Below are 21,070 nucleotides of genomic sequence, written 5' to 3' on the forward strand. Positions count from 1 at the left end.
GGATTAAAAGCTGGGCTGCAACCCTTGGGTCTTTGCACTTGTCCTTCCTATGCCTGGAAACATTTTTTCCCCAGATATACACATCTCTCATTCTCTTCCCCTCCCTCAGGTCTTTATCCAGATGTCAATTTTTATGATCACAACATTTAAGATAGTTACATCTCTCCTTTTGCATTGGCTTTGTACTTTTTCAGGTTGTTGGTTTTTTTTTTTTTTTTTTTTTTTTTTTTGTCTTTCCCTTTATAGCAAAAATCAAGGTATGTATATTTTACTTCTAACCTGCAAGAAGGGAAGGATGTTTGTTTGTTTGGGTGTCCTCTGAATCCCCAGTTCCCAGAATAGGGTCTTGCACATGGTAGACGATTAGAAAGTAAATGTTGAATTAATGAGTAGGAAATAAGAAAAGGACAAGGGAAGAATGACTAAAACCACAATGGCAGAAACCATTAAATAAAAAAATTAGTGCACTTATATATGAATAGTTGTTGCCCTTTTCGTAGTTATCTTTAAGGTACATTAAAAATTATTGTAGAGACACAGAGGAAAAAACAACTGCTTGAGGGGATCAAAAAAGGAGTGGGCAAAAGATGGAATTTGTTAGGCAGAGAAGTAGAAAGAAAATTCCTATCAGATAAACTAACATGTATTGAGGCAAAAAGGTAGGGTGACTCTGAAGGACATTGTATATGAAAGTAGAGTCTAAACTTTACTGAGGAGTCTTAACTTAAAAATAAAATGATCTTTCAAAGAAGAAGTAACAAACGTTTATTGAGATCAGTAAGAATATCTATTCTGGAATCATTGATTCAGGCAAAAGCCCAAGTAATATTCCGATTAGGAGACAAAGGCAATGGGTATTTAAGAAATACCCATTTAAGAAATACCCATTTATAAGAAAAGGAAGGGGAACAATTACATCAATAGAATGAAGGCATTTCTATTGGTGCTGATAACATGTTAATTTTAAACAATGTTTTTAATTTTCTACCCGGTAGTCCTCAGTCCAGTAGTCATATTAACCGCTTTCTTATTATCTTTGCAAACAGTTGTTTGGGACAAGATTGCTTAGTCCCAGCCCAAAGTTTGTTTTGTCCTGTTTTTTTTAACATTCCAAAGATTTGAGGCATAAGACATGCAAGGCAGTTCCTCTGTCATGGCAGCTCTGCCTCCATTTTTAAGTGGCTCCATTTATATTATTGTTTATAGGGGGTCAGTGGTTCTGAAACTTACTTTAGTGGTAGAATACCTTGAAGCCATGATGTTTACATCATGAAATAGTGATTGATATATTGCATTCCATCCTGAAACTAGAATTTCCTGACAGAAACTAAATAATTGGAAGTCAATATAAAAATCACAGTTCTGTGCGTATTCGTCTATAACAGCTATTGAAATAAACACATCTGAGTTTTTCTGATTTTGCCATTAATATTCATTTGTTAAATGCTTATTTGCTTCACTATTGGTAGCCTTCACTATCAGATAAGTAGTACCACTTATCGTAAGTACTTAAGAAAATTTTGTGGAGGAAATCTTAAAGTTGAATGTTTAAGTTCTATACATTAACTTGATCACCAGGAGACTGGTGAGTATATTTTGAGAATTACCACAAAAGATGTGGCAACACAGGGGAATTGATTATGTGATTGGGTTTGTTTTATAAAGGTAAGAAGCAGCTACAGGTGAGGATTTTAAGCAAGTCTGATGCCATGGCAGTGGAGATGATGCATGTGGGCTGTTTAGAAGCAGAAACTATAGGGCACAGAGTATAGCATTGGAAGGTGGGAAGGGAACAAGCAAGTATGATTCTGAGATCTCTAGCCTGGGCCACTCAGCAGTGACGAGGCTTTTGCTAGAGACAGAGCTGTGGAAAGGACATCCAGATCTGTGGGGAAGAGTTGAGCCAAGGAAATTGCTGCTTCTCATGCTTTAGTCTTGGCTAAATTTAAGTATCTGTGGAAACACAGAGGAGGAGATAATCTGGAAACACGTAGAATTATAGGCCTGATGGTCAGGATCAAATTATGAGGGGATACATTTTTGGCAGTCTTCAAAATTTTGTTGACCATAGAAGAGAATGGATTTTCTCAGGGAGAATATATGAACAGAGAAAAAGGCCAGAGATTTGCAAAATGTGGTGCCTTAACACAGCAAACTGTGGGTCTATGTCAAAAATTGCATAAGCGTTCACGTGACTTCACCCACCTTATTGATGAAATGACCTCTCTTGGATCATTTGAACTGTTGGTCCCCAGTAGAAAATCAGGCAAATATGGAAATTAATTTTTTGGTAGATGTTTTTAGATTAAATTTTATTAAATTATTATTTAATTATGTTATCTAAAATTATTTGATTTAAAATTTGTTTGATTTATTTAAAATATTGAAATATTTTAAATATTTATTTAAAATAAAATAATTCTATTTAAATTATTTTGTTAAGTTTATTAAAATTTTTTAGATTAAGCAGAGAGGAAGCGGCATCTACCTAATGTTTAAATACAATTTTATATTTAATATAAAGCATATGTTCATGCCTATGTGAGAATGACTCAGAGCTTTAGTTTTAGTTAGCTCAGTTTAGCCATATTCTTTCCAAAAGATTACTTTAAATGGTCTTAGAATTGTTTTTAAGCCTGTATTGTATTTAAACCTTATGTTATATGATAGACCTTTCATGGTAAAAGTTTTAATCGATAATATCATTTGCTAGAGATATCGAGATACATATTTTTAACTTAGATTTTTTTTTAGTTGTTGTAACAGCCCATAAAGTTAAAACAAAAAAATGAACTCACTATTTCATTATTTAGAGATTGCAATTAGGTTGCCTGAAAATGTATTCTGTCAAATACATGAAAGATGCAAAATGGCCATTCCACCAATTTGCAGAGTGCAGTAGTAATTCTTTAATATAATACAATCAGGCTTTCTAGCCACACAGGAAATTAGCATTATCTTCATGTTGTCACAGAGGCAGTTTTCCCTGATGTAGGGCTCTTCATCATGCTTCTAATCTTTATCTGACTTCTATTGAAGCCTAAGTCGCCTGTGAATGACTGTGACCGCTGCTGTGGCTGACTGAGGGATCCGGGGTCATAAGTGAGAAGTGCAAAGACCCGTTGCCTTTCAGATATAACTGCAAGCTAAACTTACTGATACGAGATATGGGAGTTTTTTAATTATCAGACCTGCCAAGATTTTTTTTTTTTTTGCCTCTAGATTATTAGTCACACTCAGTGCTTTAGTCGTTCATCTGTTCTGCCTGGCTACGTACGTTAATGTTTGTGGCTCCCCAAATTTCTGAAACTGAGAGGACACGAACATCTAGATGTTTTAAAAGGACTTAGGGCACTTTTTATTGAAATAGTAGAATTTGTCCTTATTAGTCCAGATTCTTGATTCAAATCATATCTCTGGGTTTCAGGAAAATGACAAAAAGAAACCACTAGTGTAGAGGAGATATACTAATACACTGATATTTATATATTAATCCATTGATATTTGGGAAATTAGTATAAAGTTCTTTGTAAGCTGTTTAGCTGATCAACTTGCTCCTTAAAAAAAGACATCCACTTTTATATGGCTACCAACAAATTAGCTCTCCTTTTGAATACTACTATTAGATTTTATATTTTGTGAACAAAACCTACATTTGATATGTGAGTACTTTTTAACTTCCTTCTTCTGTAACTTATAGTGAAAATACTCGTATGCTAGAATTATATTAGTTTCTCTGAGTATTTCTTATTTTCAAAGACTTTATTTCTAACTATTGTTTTTAGTAATCAGCCTTTCTGATTTGGGATATATATTATTACTTTAAAGGAAGTGATGCTCTGCATTATACATAGTTTCGCTTTTCTCTGGTCAATAGGAGAGTGGTACACGTGTTGTGGTGTGCTTTGGAAATATTTTGGAAGACTAGGACTACCTCAAAACTTGATGTGATATGATTATTTATATCAAATATTAGGATATTCCTTCTTTGAATGGACCCTGTAAATATTTTCTCCATTTATCGCTTTGGTTTTTGTTACACTCCACAGAGAATACAATTAGAACTTTTCTGATTTATATAGTCCTACCTTTACAAATATTGGCAGGTGTTTCGTGATAGACTGAAATTACATATGCACCCATTTGGGAAATTTCTTTAGCTACCTTACATTTTAGTAGGCACTGTACATGCCTCATGAGAAGATTAAGAAAGCAGCTTAACCCCCCTAGAAATGGGTATTTATTTTCCCTTTGTGTGTACAAACCCTCTTAGAACAATACAAGAGCATCTATTGTACCACTAAAAAACAAGAGCAAAACTTGTGGATTGAATGTGAAGAACTTCACAACTAAGTTATTTAAGGAATTCAAAAAAAGTAGTTTTGTAGGTAGCATTCTCAGAGAAATAATTTACCATTGTCCAGCAAAATTCACAAACTCTTGCATTTTATACCTCCTGGACTTGGTTATCTGTATTCCCTTTGCCCCAAAATTGACCTTCCTTCCCCCTTCTCTGCCTGGCAAAGCCCTGTGTGGCCTTCCAGCTCTCAGCTCAAGCATTATGGCTGCGGAGAGCCACCCCTACACCTATGCTAGCACAATACTCCATGCCTGTTGCCAGTATAGCACCTGTCACACTGTGTTGCAGTTGTTGTACTTGTCTCCTACCCCCCTAGACATGAAGCTCCTTGAAGATAGGAACTGCCTCTTTCTCATCTTTGCTTCCTTTTAAACTAGCTGAGTCCCTGGCATCTGATTGTTGCTAACAAATGTTTGATGAGTGAATGAATAAATGAATGAATGATATTATTAAAGATATTGATCAATTTGAAAACCTGTAGCAGTCGTTCTTCATTATTCGTGGAATCTATATTTGTGAATTTGCCTGCTCACTAAAATATATTGGTAACCCCAAAATCATTACTTAGGGTGCTTCCTTCGCAGACATGTTCAGAGTGGTGAAAAATTTGTCACCTGATGTGTATGCTCCCAGGTGAGGTCAGCAAGGCAACACTCTGCCTCCTTGTTTCAGCTCATACTGTAAGCAAGTATCTTTTTAATGGTGGTTTTGCTGTGTACAGTGGCACCTAGGCATAGTGCTGAAGTGTTGTCGTATGTTTCTAAGTGCAGGAAGACTGTTGCATTACAGAGGAAATACATGTGTTAGATAAGCTCCATTCAAGCACAAGTTCTAGTGCTACTGGCCATGAGGATAGGAGGGGGTGTACCTGAAAGGTATGGGGCTTCTTTTGGGGTAAAAAAAAAGTACTAAAATTGATCGTGATTGTTGCACAACTCTGGACATACTACAAACCACTGAATTAGACACTTTTATGAGTGAATTATATGGTGTGAGATTTATAGTTCAATAAAGTTGTTAGCAAAATACACATATACACACATGCATGCACACACATACACAGATTGCTGGGCCCCACCCTTAGAGATTCTGGTTCAGTAGGTCTGTGATGCATTCCAAGAATTTGCCTTTCTTACAAGTTTCCCAGTGATCTTGATATTGCTGATGTGCGGACCACATTTTAACAATCATTGACCTAGGGATCCTGGAGAAAGAGACTCAGAAAATGGGCAGAGTAGAGGTGAGGTAACCAAAGCCAGGACCACAGCCAAAACCGTGCCATAAAGTGATGACATTGAGCACAGGGTGCCGCGGTTTGTGTGGCCCCTGCACGGAACCAGCTCTGAACACTTCCTACTGGCACTTCCGCCACTCCCGCCCCTGGAAGTAATTTTGCTACTTAAAATTAGTCAATCTATTAAGTGTTACTTAGGTGTGCCCTATTGCAATGTTTTCAAGCGTTGTAACATTTTTAGCTATGCTTGGGTTCCAGTTACATTATCTTTAAACAAACCTATTAAAATAATGAGACTGAGTACACACTATGATACATTTATGTTTTTAGGTTATGCAAAATGTAGATTAATTGGAAAGCACTTGTTTTACTGTTTTGTTTTTCTTTTTCTTGTTCAGCCACTTTTCCAGGAATGTGGGAGAGAACAATCACAATCGGAAGTGCCGGAAAAACTTTCAGTGTAACTGGCTGGAAGGTAAGATGAATTTAATTGCTTAAAAACAGGTGTGTGCTTTACTTCCTGTAGGGTTTTTTTGTGTTTTAAATGCATCTCTATTCAGTTTATATACATACCAATCTTTTGCTTATTATTACTTGTTCAGCTTTCATGTTGGCCTTTATTCTTTTTTGAGACATAATCATTTCTTTAAAAGAAAAATAAGGTAATTTTTCATTTTATAAGTAGCCAACTAATGACACTTTTTTCTTTGCAAAGAATGTTCAGATGACTGCATATTATCTAAAAGGAGAAAAATAATAATGGCTAATATTTTGGCACTTATGTGCCAGGTTCTTAGTGCTTAGTGCACGTACTGATTCCTTTCATTCTCATAACCACATTATGAGGGGGTATAATTTATTACCCTCATTTTACAGACAATGAAACTAATGTACAGAGAAGTTAGGGGACTTGCCTGAGGTTACACTGCTAATAAATTCAAACCAGGACAGGTAATCTAGCTTCCAAATCTTTGCACTCAACCACGACACTATGTAATACAATAACAATTTATCCAATTGTGACTTGTCATCCAGCCTTGCCTCTCCTAACCATGGCTAAGAAGCAGGGAGTATCAAACAATGAGGCCTGCAGATGCAAATTATGGAAGAGTCCCATAGGCCCTCGTTCAGTTACTTTTATCTACATCTAATTCAAACTGAGCTTTGGTATTATCTTTTTAGACCTCCAGAATATCAGAAGTAGCAAACCAGAGGAGAGGAGAAAGCTAATGATGACTGCATGCATTGTTTACCTTCTGAGGGCAGAGTATAGTGACTCCAGCTGGAAACTTTTCCCAAAAAGAAGTGTTGAAATGATTCTCACTAATACTGCACTACTTTCATACATTTCGAACATTGTAGAATTGCATATGTTTAACGATTGCATTAAGCTTCTCTATAGATTTGGTACATATGATTAAATTCACATCTTAAACTCTGCTTTTATCTTTTCCTTTTCCAGCTTGGCTGGACCGTTGGTCCTAATCATTTGATAAAACATTTACAGACAGTTCAACAAAACAGCATTTATACCTGTGCAACTCCTTTACAGGTAGGTTTTATAGTAATTTGGGGTTGAAACATGGTCTTTTAGGGAAGGTATTGTCTTTATGTTATGTGTTTGAATTGGCTTAGTTCTTCCTTTCATGTTCTTTTTGAGCAGGGCTTCTGGTATAATTTGGGAATTTAGGAGCAGACACATATTCCTTGCTATTAAGAATAGTGTTTTTTCTTTGTTTGTTTGTTTTGTTGTTTTAATATACTCTCTGGATGACAGTGACAACAGGAAGCCAAATTACAGATGTGCATGCTCTATGAAGCAGCAATCTATTTCTGGGAAGTTACCCTATCTGCACATGTAAGAAGCTCTGTATGTACAGGGCCACTTATTACAGAAAATAGGGGATTGTCGTTATCCATCTGGAGACAACTGGTTAAAATAAACCATGGTCTATCTAAACATTAAAATCGTATATGACCGTATTGGTTTCCTATTTCTCTGTAACAAATTACCACAAACTTAGTGGCTTAAAACAACACGATTTATTTTTAAATCTTACAGTTCTGGAGGTCAGCAGTCAAAATGGGTCTGACGGGGTTAAAAGCAAGGTGTCTGCATTGCTGTGTTCTTCTGGAGGCTTTCAGGGAAAATCTATTCCTTGTCTTTTCCAGCTTCTGGGGCTGCTCGCATCCTTGGCTTATGGTCATATGATTCCTGTGACTCTAACTCTCCTGCCGCCTGCCGCCTTTTTCCCTTGTAGGAATCCTTGTGATTGCATTAGGACCCACGTAATCCAAAATAACCTCTCTATCTCAAGATGCTTAACTTAAATCACATTTGAAAGTTCATTTTACCAAGCAAGGTAACATATTTACACATTCTGGGTTTTAAGACATGGACTTCTTTGGGGGCCATTATTCTAACACCGTGACTGTTTAAAAATTAAACGAAAAGAAAGGGAAAGGAAAAGAGTGAAGAAGCTCTATAATTACTGATAGAAAGATTTCCAGAATGTATTATAAAACAAGATACAGAGAGCAGTGTATATTTATGCTATAGTTTGTATAAGAAAGGGACTATGTGCTTGTCTTTTCTTAAAGGATCTCTGGAAAATCCAGAATGTATCTAGTAAAAGTGGCTATTTGTAGGGGTAAGGAGAATAGGTGAAATTAATAGATAGGGACAGCAATAGGTATAAGACTTTCTAAAGTATATATTTTTTATATTGTTTCTATTTTTAAAATGTTTATAAAATAGGGATCTACATACCATCATTCTGTGAATAATCAGAACACTGAAAAAAAAAGTATTTTTCTGGAAGGCAGTCCAGAAAAAAGTTAAAAGAGTGAAATATGTTGGCTACAGTAAACTTATTTTTTTATTTCCTGTCAAACATACCTACTGAATGAGAAAAAATATCTATTTTACATTTGTTTTTCCAGTGACTCTTAATATCAGGATAAAGGCTAATTCTAACACTTACTTTTATTATATATTAAACTCATTTTATCCTCTAAAACTAAATCCATTCACTTCTTTAACCAGTATTTATTGAGTATTTTAAATACAGCAAACAAAAATTCCTGCCTTCATGGAGATAATAGCCCTAGTGGGGGACACAGATAATAAATAAATATTTTAACAGTATGTCAGAAGTTGATAGATGCAATGGAGAAAAATAAAGTAGTAAAGAGGAAGGATATAAAGTGTGAAGAGGGAGGATATACAATGTTAAGTGGAGTAATGTTTGAAATCCTCACTGAGAAGGGGACATTTGAACTATGAACTGAAGGAGGCTCAGCGGTTACATGCTTATCTAGAGAAGAAACCTCCTGAAAGTACAAGTGCAAAGGCCCTGGGTTAGGCAGTCTGATTATCATGTTTATATCAATGGAAAGTACAGAGGCTGGGATAGGATGATGAGGGGAGAAGAGTCGCCGGAAATAATCAGAAAGAGAGGTGGGAGCCAGATCAAGTAGGGGCATGTTTGTCACTATACCGACCGAGTGAGATAGGAAGCCACTGGAGAGTCTTGAGCCCAGGAGTGACATGATCTAACTTGTGTTATCAAAAGGAATCTGGTTGCTTAGTTGAGTTAAGAGACTGTGGAAGTGATCAAAGAGAGAGACAGCAGTGCACTGAACCAATAAGGAGATGAGACAAGTGGTGAAAAATGATTGGGTTCTGAATATGTTTTGAAGGTAGAGCTGACAGTATTTCCCAGTGGATCACATGTGAGGTATGAGAAAGAGAGGAGTCAGGTACAATTCTACAGTTAAGAGGATGTGTATGTCTCTTGGGATTTGAATTTTCTAGGGTAATATCTCCTACTATAGGGAATGAATAAGTTGCTGAGAAAAAATAAAGTTTCAGCTAGAACATCTTTTTCTGAACCATCTTGTTCTCCATTTCTGCTAAGTGGCCTTCTTTTTCTTTTTTTTTCATGCCCTCAGACAACCATGTTTTGAAATTGGCCCAGGTTTCCAGGGGAACCACAGATTCCTAGACTGAAGCAACCAATCCTTTTTTATCCAAGATTTCTTTAGTACTAGGGAGTTATTATTATTCATTCATTTTTCCTGCTGAATGCTTTTGGCACGCAGTTTTCTCCATTGCCATGCCCTTCTCTGTGTCTCAGTGTCATCTCTCGCCATTCTGTCTCTCTTACTAGCTACAGCCACACTAGATTTCTCTCAGTTCTTCCAAAAGAACAAATTGTATCCTGCTTGTTCATGTCATTGTTTCCTATCCGATCCCTCTGCCTTGCCCTTATCAGTGCACACTAATTGGAAGACTCATGAAGGCAAGGACCATCTTCATCTTGTTTATCATGATAGTCCCAGCATTTATCACAATGCCAGTTTTAATATAGGTACTCGATTTCTTTACTAACAATTGCATGTGTCTTTTAGTTCTTGATGTCTCTCAGTTGTGATTAATGTTCCTAAAATTTGACCACTTTGTTCTGCCCCTCTATCCCTCAACTATTCCAAGTTGATTATTTGCTTGGCTCTCCTGGTTTGCTCTGAGAACCAATATTCCTAAGTTATCCCAGTTCACACTTGCCTACCAAGCTTCCACCCTCCTGCTTGGATAGTTCTTTATGTATGCCCTGATTCAGACTTGTTCACCTGTTCCTGACCTATTGCCCTCTCAGACATCTGCCTACTAACATTGACTTTTCCCTGAGCCTAGTTACACTCCCGTGTCTTCTTACTTTCCTGAAGAAGAGTAGAGAAGTCACTCAGTATAACCCAAAAACTTGTTTCTAATCCCTGTGGCACTCAGACCACCTTCCTGAGATATGAATGATTAGAATATTCCCATGGGGAATGACACAGTGGGTCAGCTTTCATTTCTACTACGTCCTCCAAGGTAATGGGGAAAGCCTGATTCATCATTTCTCTGGTCATCTTCTAGACTTAGATCTAGCAAGTCATTCTACAGCTCACCTCAACAGAAAACTACTTAATGTCTTTTCATTTCCAAGTATGCCATCTTTATATAATACTTCTTTTTCAATTTGGATTTTCGTGGCTCATTCTCAGTTCTTCCTGTTAGAATTAGTAATTTGCCTGTAACTGATTCCTCCATTAATCTATAGAGTTTAATATGGATTCACAGGAATTCAACTGTAATTCCCTGAATGACCTTTTTTGCCAATAATATTACTCAGCCAATCTTTATTTATTATACCAATAAACTCAGCAATAAATAACATTACCATATTTCCTTTGTACATTTTTCAATCTTGACATACAGGAGGCCTTGGCTCAAGCTTTTTGGATTGACATCAAGCGCATGGATGACCCAGAGTGTTACTTTAATTCCTTGCCAAAAGAGTTAGAAGTAAAAAGAGATCGGATGGTACATTTACTTGACAGTGTTGGCCTAAAACCCATAATTCCTGATGGGGGATACTTCATCATTGCTGATGTATCTTTGCTAGGTTTGTAAGAGTTTTTATTATTTCATCTATATGAAAAGTTATATGTGAAATTATGGAGAAAAGATTGGTGTCAAAGCCATATCAGTATTTTATCTAGGGAAAAATGGATTTTCACAATGTCAGTGTTTTTCTACAATCATCTTGACTTTTAGGTTCTTGACCTTAATTGTGACTGTTGTTACATGGTTATGGAATCTGTTGTTCTAGGTATTCTATTAAACATAGAATGTACTGTCATCTTGTTCTGGTGTGTAATGTAAAACAGGTACATGAAATAATATATGTGCCCTTTGTCCCTTTGAGTAAAATTTTAGTTTCTTTTTTACTTGAGAAAGAATAAGGTTTCTAGAATGTGGATGCCATCAGGGATTATTTGCCACTTTAGAACACTTATTGAGCATCTACTACATGCCTACCACTTTCAAATACCCATTTGAAGAAAGCACTGTTAGCTCCATTTTTAAAGACATGAAGACTTAGAAAATTTTAAATAACTTGCTTGAAGTCACACAACTAGATTCCAAATAGTTCTGTCTCCAAAAAGGAATGATCTTATATTACCTGAAGTTGTTATATGTAATTCTGACATGCCATACAAATCTAAAGTTAGAATCATGATAACATTTTATACATAACTTATTTTCCTTCAAAATAAAAACTACAATGTTAAGAATAGTAAATTTAATTTAAGAGCATAATTTATTCTGACAGAAATTACACCCATTCTAAATGGTTTTTAAATATTTTAAGGTTTTATTGCAATAAAGCTATATGCCACTGAACTTGAAAAGCCTTTGTGTATACCAAATTTTATAAAGCCAGTAACTTTTGATTTTATAATACAACAGTGATAATTATTTCTTCATTTGTTGTGAGAGAAACAGAGGCCATGGGGGCCAGAGGTTCTTGCTGTCCTATTGCCAGAGAGCTGTATTTGCCAGGTTCCTATACTCCGTTTTTATGTAAAACCCCTTAAGATATATACTCTGAAGTGTGGAAACCACTTTTTCTATATTGGGTCTAAATGTGCAGCTCATTTCATGGAATGACAAAAAGAAATAACAGTTTTCATTACTTATATTTTTGCTTTTGAATTGGAAATTGCAAGATTTTCAACATGAATTGTTTTGTTTAAAAGAAATTGATTTACACTTCATCCGCTCCCAAAAAGAAGTTGAGCTAACTTAAAAGTCTTCTATGCAGTAATATATACATAGAAATGTTTATTTATGATAGAAAATCAATGTCACAATGTCACATAGGAAGAAAGAGGAAGCAAATATTTCAGTCACCTAGGTTCATTTAGTATTGTAATTAGCATTAACTTGAGACTGAACTTTGTGGCAGCAATGGCAAATACAAAAATGGAATTATTGTATTAGTTACATAATTGTTGAATAAAAGGAAACTTAACAGCTTTTTAGATAAAAATAATTCTTTCCTGGAACCAAACTTTTCCAGATAGTAATTTCTAAAAAGAATTTGTCACATTGTGACATTAAACATCAAAAGGACAATGATGTAACTTTTGCTTGGATTATTGCATTAAACTCTTAAATAGTTTCTCATTCTATCTTTAGTCAATGGATTGTGCATGCTATACTAGTTTAAGTTTTAGATCTTGAACTAGTGTTGTTAGAATAGGAGCAGAGAGGATTTGGGTTAGAAAACTTATTGTGATGATGGAAAAAAAAGAAGTCCCTTCTTTATTGTTGTTCTTCACCTGTGAGGGAAAAATACAATGTGTATAAAACCCTCCAATATACTGAAGACAAGTTCATTTTATTTTACTCTTTCATCTGCTCAGATTAATTTGAATGTAAAAATTGTTCAATATATTAGAAGTTGGTCCCACCATTTTCTAAAGACAAAAGCAAACAACAAAACTCATTTGATGGCAGCTTGAAAATAAAAGTAAACCATATAATTCATGAATGGGTAATTACTTTCCTTCATAATTCTTTCCTTTATAATAATATCAATGGCTAACTGGTTAATATTTTTAAGCATATATGATATAGTAGGTATTATACTAAGAAGTTTACAAAATATCACATTCTCACAAAAGCCTTATGAGATTGGTGCTATTATATCCTCACTGATGGATGAGAAAGTTGAGATAGAGAGAATTAATTAACCAAAGTTAATCAACTAATATGTAGCAGAGCTGAGCTCTGAACCCAGACATCCTTGTTCTCACCAGGGAACGTATCTCTTTTCTGTTATACTAAGCAACTTTCCAAACCAATGACCTTCATCCTACAACTAAAAAGGGGAACATTCAATTAGAACACAAGATGACAAGTAAGGAGGTTGTTTTACTAAGGTAATAAGGTCCAAAATTATGGAGGAGATAATGGGAACGCAATAACGAATTTTGATTTTCAGGAGTTACTTAAATACCCTAATACTATTATAATATGTTGCAAACTTCTTCCTTCAATAAAAAAATATTTTGTTTAGTTCCTTTGAGAATCTTTGACTCAAGTATTCAAAAGAAATAGATTCTAACTTTCTTCTAAATACAAAATCTTTAGAATTGTATTTATTCCCTTCTTTCCCTTTAAGCACCATGGCAATAAATTCCTCTTTGCTAAACATTATAAGAAAAAATAAGTAATATAGCTAGTATCAGTTATGGTTAGCTAATATTCTCTTGTTCTTCCTTCTACTGCTATAAGTGATCACTTCTTTCTCTGGATTACCTTTGAATATGCTCCTATTGTGTACTAGTCACATGGAGTTTTCACATAATTTACAACAGACTCTTAACTTTTTTAAATGGTCATTTTTGTTAGAGCAAACCTGAGTTAAATACACATTCATACATATTGTGTGAAATACTTGAAATAGTAACTTAACTTCCTCGTCTGTAAAGTGAATATTGTAGTTATCTCTCAGAATTGTAGGACAAATAAGTGAATCATATAACATATTTAGCTAATAGTAAGTTCTCAATGAATTATAGTATATTATGAGTACTTTTATATGGAATGTTTACATTCTTAAAATATAGGAGAGAATGGAAATAAAATCATTAACTAAAAACATATTAAGATGTTTTTCAAAATACAGGTGAAACTTTCATCAATGTCAAGTGTTTTACATTGTTAATTTGAAGAGACTCAGTAATATTAAATAAATAAAAGAAAGATGATAACTGCTTCAATTTGTTTTGAGCAATAAATTGTAAAATTTCATTGATTATAATAACCATCAATGTTAATTGCTTTGGGCTGTTCAGAAAGATCTAACAGTACAAGTCAATAAAATTGAAACGATATGAAATTTAGATTGCTGAAACCAAATGCCAGAGAAATATCTAGCCCAGACCTTAAAGCAAGATCGAAGCAAGAGATAGAAATATTTGAAGTTATTCCCCAAAACATAGTTGAAGTTTTTCCCCAAATTTAATATTTTTTTTAAAAGCATAACATATAGAAGAAAGAGGTAAACAATAAGGATATCACTTGGAAGAGCTAAATAGACACTTTCCCTTTATAAATAATAATATTATTTAGTCATTCAACAAATATGCTTTTTTCATTATTTATATGCTAGACATGGACCTAGGAGTTGGGGATAATGATAGGCTGCAATACAGACACTTTGCCCTTGTGGAGCATATAATCTAATAATGAATAATTATTTGGAGCTTTAATTATTACTGATGAATACTCTATAAATTTATATGTTATTTCCTTCATACTGATCATAGAGTCTTATATTGTTTCTAGATGGAAAGGCAACCTTCTTTCCTTCCCCTTTTCTACTTTCTTGCAGTGCTAAGTGCTGTATGGATAAGTGTGATCAACCAGATGTCTATGTGAGTACTGCCTTAGAAGTAAAGCTCATCTGTGAATTCCTCACTTTCCACCACACCATGCAACATGAGACTCCAGCAGATGCTATGAATATCTTCTGAGAAAATTTTTGAATTTTGATAGAATTAAATGAAATACATACTGCTTCAGATATAATACATAGGCCATCTCATTTTTATTGTTTTAGATGCAGACCTCTCTGATATGAAGCACAACAATGAACCTTATGACTATAAATTTGTAAAATGGATGACTAAAAATAAGGTAATGTTTATTGGCTTTTGTAATAGTGTGCTGTATTTTATAGTTAATTTATGAAGGAAACATGCTGACCTGCTTTGAACAATGTTAACTGTAATTTTGTTATATGATAGTCCACTTGTGGCTATTTGGAGAATTTTAAATACATTTTTCTTTTTGAAAATTATTGTGAATATTTAGAAGAACCTATTTGTTTCTAATGTTTATGGTCCTAAATTTATTATAATATTTGAAGTATAAGTAGTTTTCCTATTTCATCTTCTGCTTATTTTTTAGAAACTGTCAGCCATCCCAGTTTCAGCATTCTGTAACACAGAGACCAAATTACAGTTTGAGAAGTTTGTGCGATTTTGCTTCATTAAAGTAAGTTCCCTGTTCTACTGTACAACACATTTGTAATGTCCTTCCTTCTGGTTTATAAATCACCGTTTTTTTCTATTGCTAGACATGATGTGCTCATATTCAATTTTTAAATGTCAGAGGGCTGCCATGAAATCAACTGCCTACCAGAACAAGAATGTTGAGTTTACAACATAATCAGATTTCTTATCATGTAATGTTACAATGTCTAGCATTCAATCAAAAATTACTAGACATGTGAAAATATAAGAAATTGTGACCCTTAAAAAGAAAAAAGAAGTCAATATAAACAGATCCCAAGGAGACCCATATGTGGAAATTAGCAGACAAGGCCTTTAAAGCAAATATTATAAGTATGTTCAAAAAATTAAAGGAAAATATGGCCACAATGAATGCACAGATTAAAACTATTTTTAAAAGAATCAAGTGGAAATTCAACAATAAAATGTGCAATATCTGATATGAAAAATATATGGGGCTTAACACACAAAGGATTGAGGAAGACAGGAAAAGTACAAATCCACTTGAATACAGATCCATAGAAATTATCCAATCTGAAAAACAGGGAAAAATTATTTTTGAAAAATGGACAGAACCTCAAATCTATGAGACAATATCAAGTGATAATCTACATGTAATTGGAGAACCAAGAAAAGAAGAGCAAATGTAGCAGAAAAAATATTTTCAGAAATACTGGCCAAGATTTTCCCTGATTTGGTGTAAAGCAACTTGTGCATTTAAAAGTTCAGTGAACCACACCAGGATATAAAGAAAACCACACTTAGACACATCATCATTAAACTGCTGAAAACCAAAGATAGTAATAAGATCTTAAAAGCAGCCAGAAAAAAATTATACCTCACTGTACAGGAGTAGAGATAAATGTTAGTTAGCTACTTCTTATTAGAAATAGTAGGAAGTACTATACAATGAAATGACATCTTCAAAATGCTGCAATAAAAAATATACCAGCCCAGAATCTGGTCAAGATGGCAGAATAGGTAAACTCTGCCTACCTACTCTGCCTACCTACTCTCACTACCATATTAAAATTACAACTAAACTACAGAAAAACCATCATTGAGCATCACCTGAAGTCTAGCTAAACTGAAGCCCTACAACTAAAGACATGCAGAAGAAGCCACCTCAAAACTTGTAGGATGGGCAGAGATGTGCAACGGGGTGATCCTACACCTGCCTGTGACCATTAAAACTCAGGAGGGATAACTCAGCTGCAGAGATTCCCCGCCCCGAGGAGTGAGAGGTCCCAGCCTCATACCAGGCTCCCCAGCCCAAGGTTTCAGTGCTGGGGAGAGAAGTCCCCAGAACTTCTGACTGTGAAAGCCAGCAGAGATTGTGGCTCAGTGAGACAGAAGGTAGCTGCAGTCCCAAGTCTTCCTCTTAAAGCCCATGCACAGACTTATTGACTGATGGACTCACTCACTCTGAGTTCCAGTGCTGGAGCAGCAGCTCAAAAGATGCCAGGGACATACAGGAAGGAACTGAATTGTCTGGCATCAGGAAGAGGGCTGGAGGAACAGCTTTCTCCCAGACGAAAGAGCTGGTGAAAGCCATTGTTTATTTGTTGAACTGTCCCTCTCTTAGCATGCAAACACAGGCAGCTGCCATAGCTGAGTCTCCATCAGTCTGGTTAACACCATTCATTTGCCCTGCTTCCCTAAGACCCCACCCCAGCCAAATTTTGAGCACACCCAAACTGCTTCTAGTGCCTTTTCTGTGTAAATGGCCTGCTTTGGCTCATGCTGTGGACTTTCCTAAAATCTCTCAAAGGTTCACAAAACTCAAACAATCAGCATCTGGCTTTGGCATGTCCTGTACTTCTGGCTGAGCAGCCCTAAACCCAGCACTAGCAGCAGCCAATTTTGATTTGCGGCTTGGCCTCTTGAGGCACCTCCAAGCCCAGCGTGGGTGGTGGCCATCTGCGGGTTACTTTGTGGCTCATGCCAGGTGGCCCTGGACGGGGCACAGTCTACAGCTGAACTTGGCCTGTGGTTGGGGCCCCTCCCAGGAGGCCCCAGAGCTAGCATGCCTGGTGGTCAGCTTTGGACCCAGCCAGAGCATCACCCCGCCGCCTTTGCAGACAACACACCTAAAGGGCAGGCTGGGCAGGCACCAGAGCCCTGCAAAAGTGAATCCTGCTCCAGAGGGTCAGCCCTGCACAACAGCTCCTCCACTGTAGTCACAGCCAGTCCTCAACACCAATCAGCCCGAGGGTCAATCCCTCCCATTGAAGTGCCAGTGGAATCACTGCATGACTATTCCTGATGGACTGACTTTGGTATATTTTTTATATTTCAATCTTGACTTCATCTTGAATTTATTTTGATATGTAACAATGATCATTTGTTTACAGAAGGACAGTACACTAGATGCTGCTGAAGAAATCATCAAGGCATGGAATAGACAGAAGTCTTGATAAATGCGAACTGCATTAATGTTTCTATTAGAAGACCTAGTATGGAATTGTTAGTGCAGCCACTTGCTGGATATTGCAAAAACAAATTTCAGTACAAATGAAATTTAAAGAAATATTTCCAATGTTTTTCCAAAGTAGTTAACCCCTCTCCTAACAATAGTCAAGAGATCTGATTTTTTTTCAGTTGAAATGTATGAAGACACTTTCCATTACCATTTTATGAGAGTCAGTTTAGCATTGTGGATATGATCTGTGGGATACTGGTTCATGCTTCACCTCTCTGTGCTTCAGTTTCCTCATCATAAAAAAGAAATAAAAATAGCACCTACATTATATAAAGTTTGTGAGTTGTGTGTAAGGATGAAATGGACTGATGTATGTAAAGCCTGACAAACACTCAACTAATGTTAGTTTTACTTCTTCACAACTGTGTAAAAACTCTTAACCAGTTACACCCCCATCAACTCCATATCTCTGCTTTGTATACTCACCTCTGTAGTTTCCCGCCTTTCATTTATCCATGGCTTTCAAGTTGGCTCACAGTGTTGCCCTTCTGTTCCAAGTACTGCCATTATCTGGGAGGGCTTCAAGGTCCACATAGATTACCTAGGGTTTCAGTACTTTGACCTCCTCTCCTCTGGCAATGTTCACCTCTGCTTCACCCATTCTCTTGGCCATGCCCTGAACCTTTCATCGTTCCAGGCTGTTCCAGTTTTGAGATAATAAATTAGTCATCTCACATTGTAACCATCACCTATCCTTACAATTCTCTCTCTCTCTCTCTCTCTCTCTCTCTCACACACACACACACACACACACACACACACACACCCTCCTGCTCCTCTCAAAATATCACTTCTTTAAACTCAATATAATTTCAAAGCATCTATTTCTCAAACATGGTGCATGGTACTCTTACATCAGAATCAGCTAGGATCTTTGTTGAAAATAGATTCTGGTCTTCATCCCAGACTACTGAATAATAATTTCAGAATCTGGCTTTTTCCAGATCATTCTTATACCTACTAAAGTTTGATCATTGCTGATGTAGCCCGTAGAACCCTATATTTTATTCCTACCCATCCCCTTACATCTTTACTCCTTTCTTCATCCAGATTTCATCATCCATCACTTGGGCTGCTGAGCACTGCTGTAGCAAAATGCACAATGGGGCAGGTTCTAACAACTATGAAGGCACATTATTGATCTTAACTAGACTTAATTCTTCTATGATCCCCTAATAAGCTTTCTCATATTTTGCTGTAGCAGTAATTTCTAATACTCTCCTAGTCTCCATAATAAAAATATCCAAACTTCTCCATTATCACACTTCAAAGCCCACCACCATCAGCACAAATAAATGAGCTCATCTCCCACTTCAGGGAAAAACAAAACAAGCTACCAGACCAGCAATCCTACCAATGAGCCTATGATATCTAATCTGCATCTATCCTTTTTTCATTTCTTCCTGGGGGTGGGAGCACATTGGGGAAGATTGATGGTTAAACAGCACCAGGCTCAGCCATTCAGAAGGAGGCCCAGGACCTCAAGAGCCAACTGTTACGTAGCAATACAAATCCCATGTAAAAATTTTAGCCCATACACTCTTGCTAGGGATTTGATAAAATGTTCACTCTGCGGCCTTGGACTTTTCCAATGCTAACCCCCCGACCCGTGCTCTGGATCCAATTTCTTCCCACAGCCTTAGGAACTGGTTCAGTCTATTCTCTTGTACCTTCAGCATCGACTGGCTGCCCTGGCAGTGAGACATGTTCACATTGCTCCCATTTTAGAAAATCCTGTCCCTGATCCTATCTACCCTATTATCTCTTCCCCTTCAGGGCAAAATTTCTTCCTTCCATCTGATTGCCCTCCCTCCCTGCCTACCTTCTTCCTTCCTTTGTTCATCCCTTTAATAAATATCCGTTGAACTCCTACTATGTGCCAGGTTCTATCCTAAGATATATGTGCCCTTAGGATACATCAGGGAACAAATAAAGATCCCTGCCTTCTAGGACTTCTGTTCAGGGGAGAGAGACTAACTAAATCATAAACATAATGAAATAAATATATATTAATTTTTTTTATTTTTTTCTTTATTTTTAAATAATTGTTTTATTTTCAATTACAGATATCCTTAATGAAATATAATGTATATTAAATTTATACATGGTAATTGTATGAAGAAGTAAAGCAATATAAAGGGGAATGAGAGGTTTAGGAAAGCAAAGGGGAATGGTAAATAGTGTGGTCAGGTGGGTCTCCTGGACACACGTGGACACAGTCTTAGAGGAGGGGAGAGAGAGAGCCTTGTGAAGACCTTGGGGAGGAACATTCCAGAAAAAAGGAATAGCCAGTGCAAAGTGTCTAAGAGGAGGATGCCTGGAATGTCTGATGAGTACCAAGATTGGAATGACTGGATAGAATAACCCAGGGACAGAGTAATAGTTATTAGGTCACAGAAATAACATAGGACGTCAAGGACCAGTGTAAGGGTAATGATTTAATCCAGAGAATCAGGGTGCCATCCCATCCACACTTTTTAAAAATATGTAAAATGATTTTTTGCAGAATGGTTTATAATTATTTTAAACTGGGAACAACCAAAATGTCCATCAACAGTCTAATATTTAGGGAATGTATGAACACAATGGAATCTCATACAGCAATAAAAATTCACAAACTATAGCTACACATAGTAACATGAAAGAATTTCATCAACACTGTTTCATAGGGTTTCCTCACAGTATCTTCAAATAATAAACTGGAGTTCTCAGTAGACAACTATGATACTGTTCTATAATACTGTGATCACTGAAGTCGCACATGTAAGCCTCAACCCTGGGGTTCTAGAATTTCTGTGCCCACTGGAGTGAGGGCTTCCTTCCATGTTTTGGTCCAAGAGTCAGGCCTTGGACTGGTCCATAGGAAACTCCATGTCTGGGTGGTACAAGGGAGAGAGGTTATCATTCTTTCCACTTGGCTACGGTGAGGAGAGCTGACATGGGATAAAAGGAAGACATGGATTTTAAATATGAGCTTTGTGGGTAAATAGTGCAATATTGGACCAAGGAAAAATTTAAAGTCTTGTCTACCGTCCCTGGGACCTTAGAGTCCAAGGCCAGACCTGGGCTTCCAGAAGCC

At 36.3% G+C, this 21,070-nt stretch overlaps 1 protein-coding gene across 3 annotated transcripts in view; it reads left to right on the forward strand.

Annotated features, from left to right (window-relative positions):
* The window catches only part of KYAT3 (kynurenine aminotransferase 3), a 48,432-nt gene extending 29,152 nt beyond the window's left edge, over window positions 1-19,280 (forward strand). Inside the window, exons 9-15 of one of the 3 annotated variants that reach the window (XR_013993745.1) lie at window positions 5,993-6,069; window positions 7,057-7,146; window positions 10,858-11,044; window positions 14,828-14,870; window positions 15,056-15,132; window positions 15,406-15,492; window positions 17,864-18,261. Coding sequence is in view for 2 of the 3 variants with exons in the window: in XM_081055608.1 (XP_080911734.1) it covers window positions 5,993-6,069; window positions 7,057-7,146; window positions 10,858-11,044; window positions 15,056-15,132; window positions 15,406-15,492; window positions 17,864-17,926 (581 nt within the window). In the remaining variant the exon portion in view is untranslated. Of the gene's footprint in view, window positions 1-5,992; window positions 6,070-7,056; window positions 7,147-10,857; window positions 11,045-14,827; window positions 15,008-15,055; window positions 15,133-15,405; window positions 15,493-17,863 lie in introns of those variants that run through there. The other 2 variants (XM_081055608.1, XM_081055609.1) reach the window with 2 other exon arrangements.
* The last annotated feature ends 1,790 nt before the right edge of the window (window positions 19,281-21,070 follow it).

This window comes from Rhinolophus hipposideros (genome assembly GCF_964194185.1).
Source record: "Rhinolophus hipposideros genome assembly, chromosome: 8".
Lineage (NCBI taxonomy): Eukaryota > Metazoa > Chordata > Mammalia > Chiroptera > Rhinolophidae > Rhinolophus > Rhinolophus hipposideros.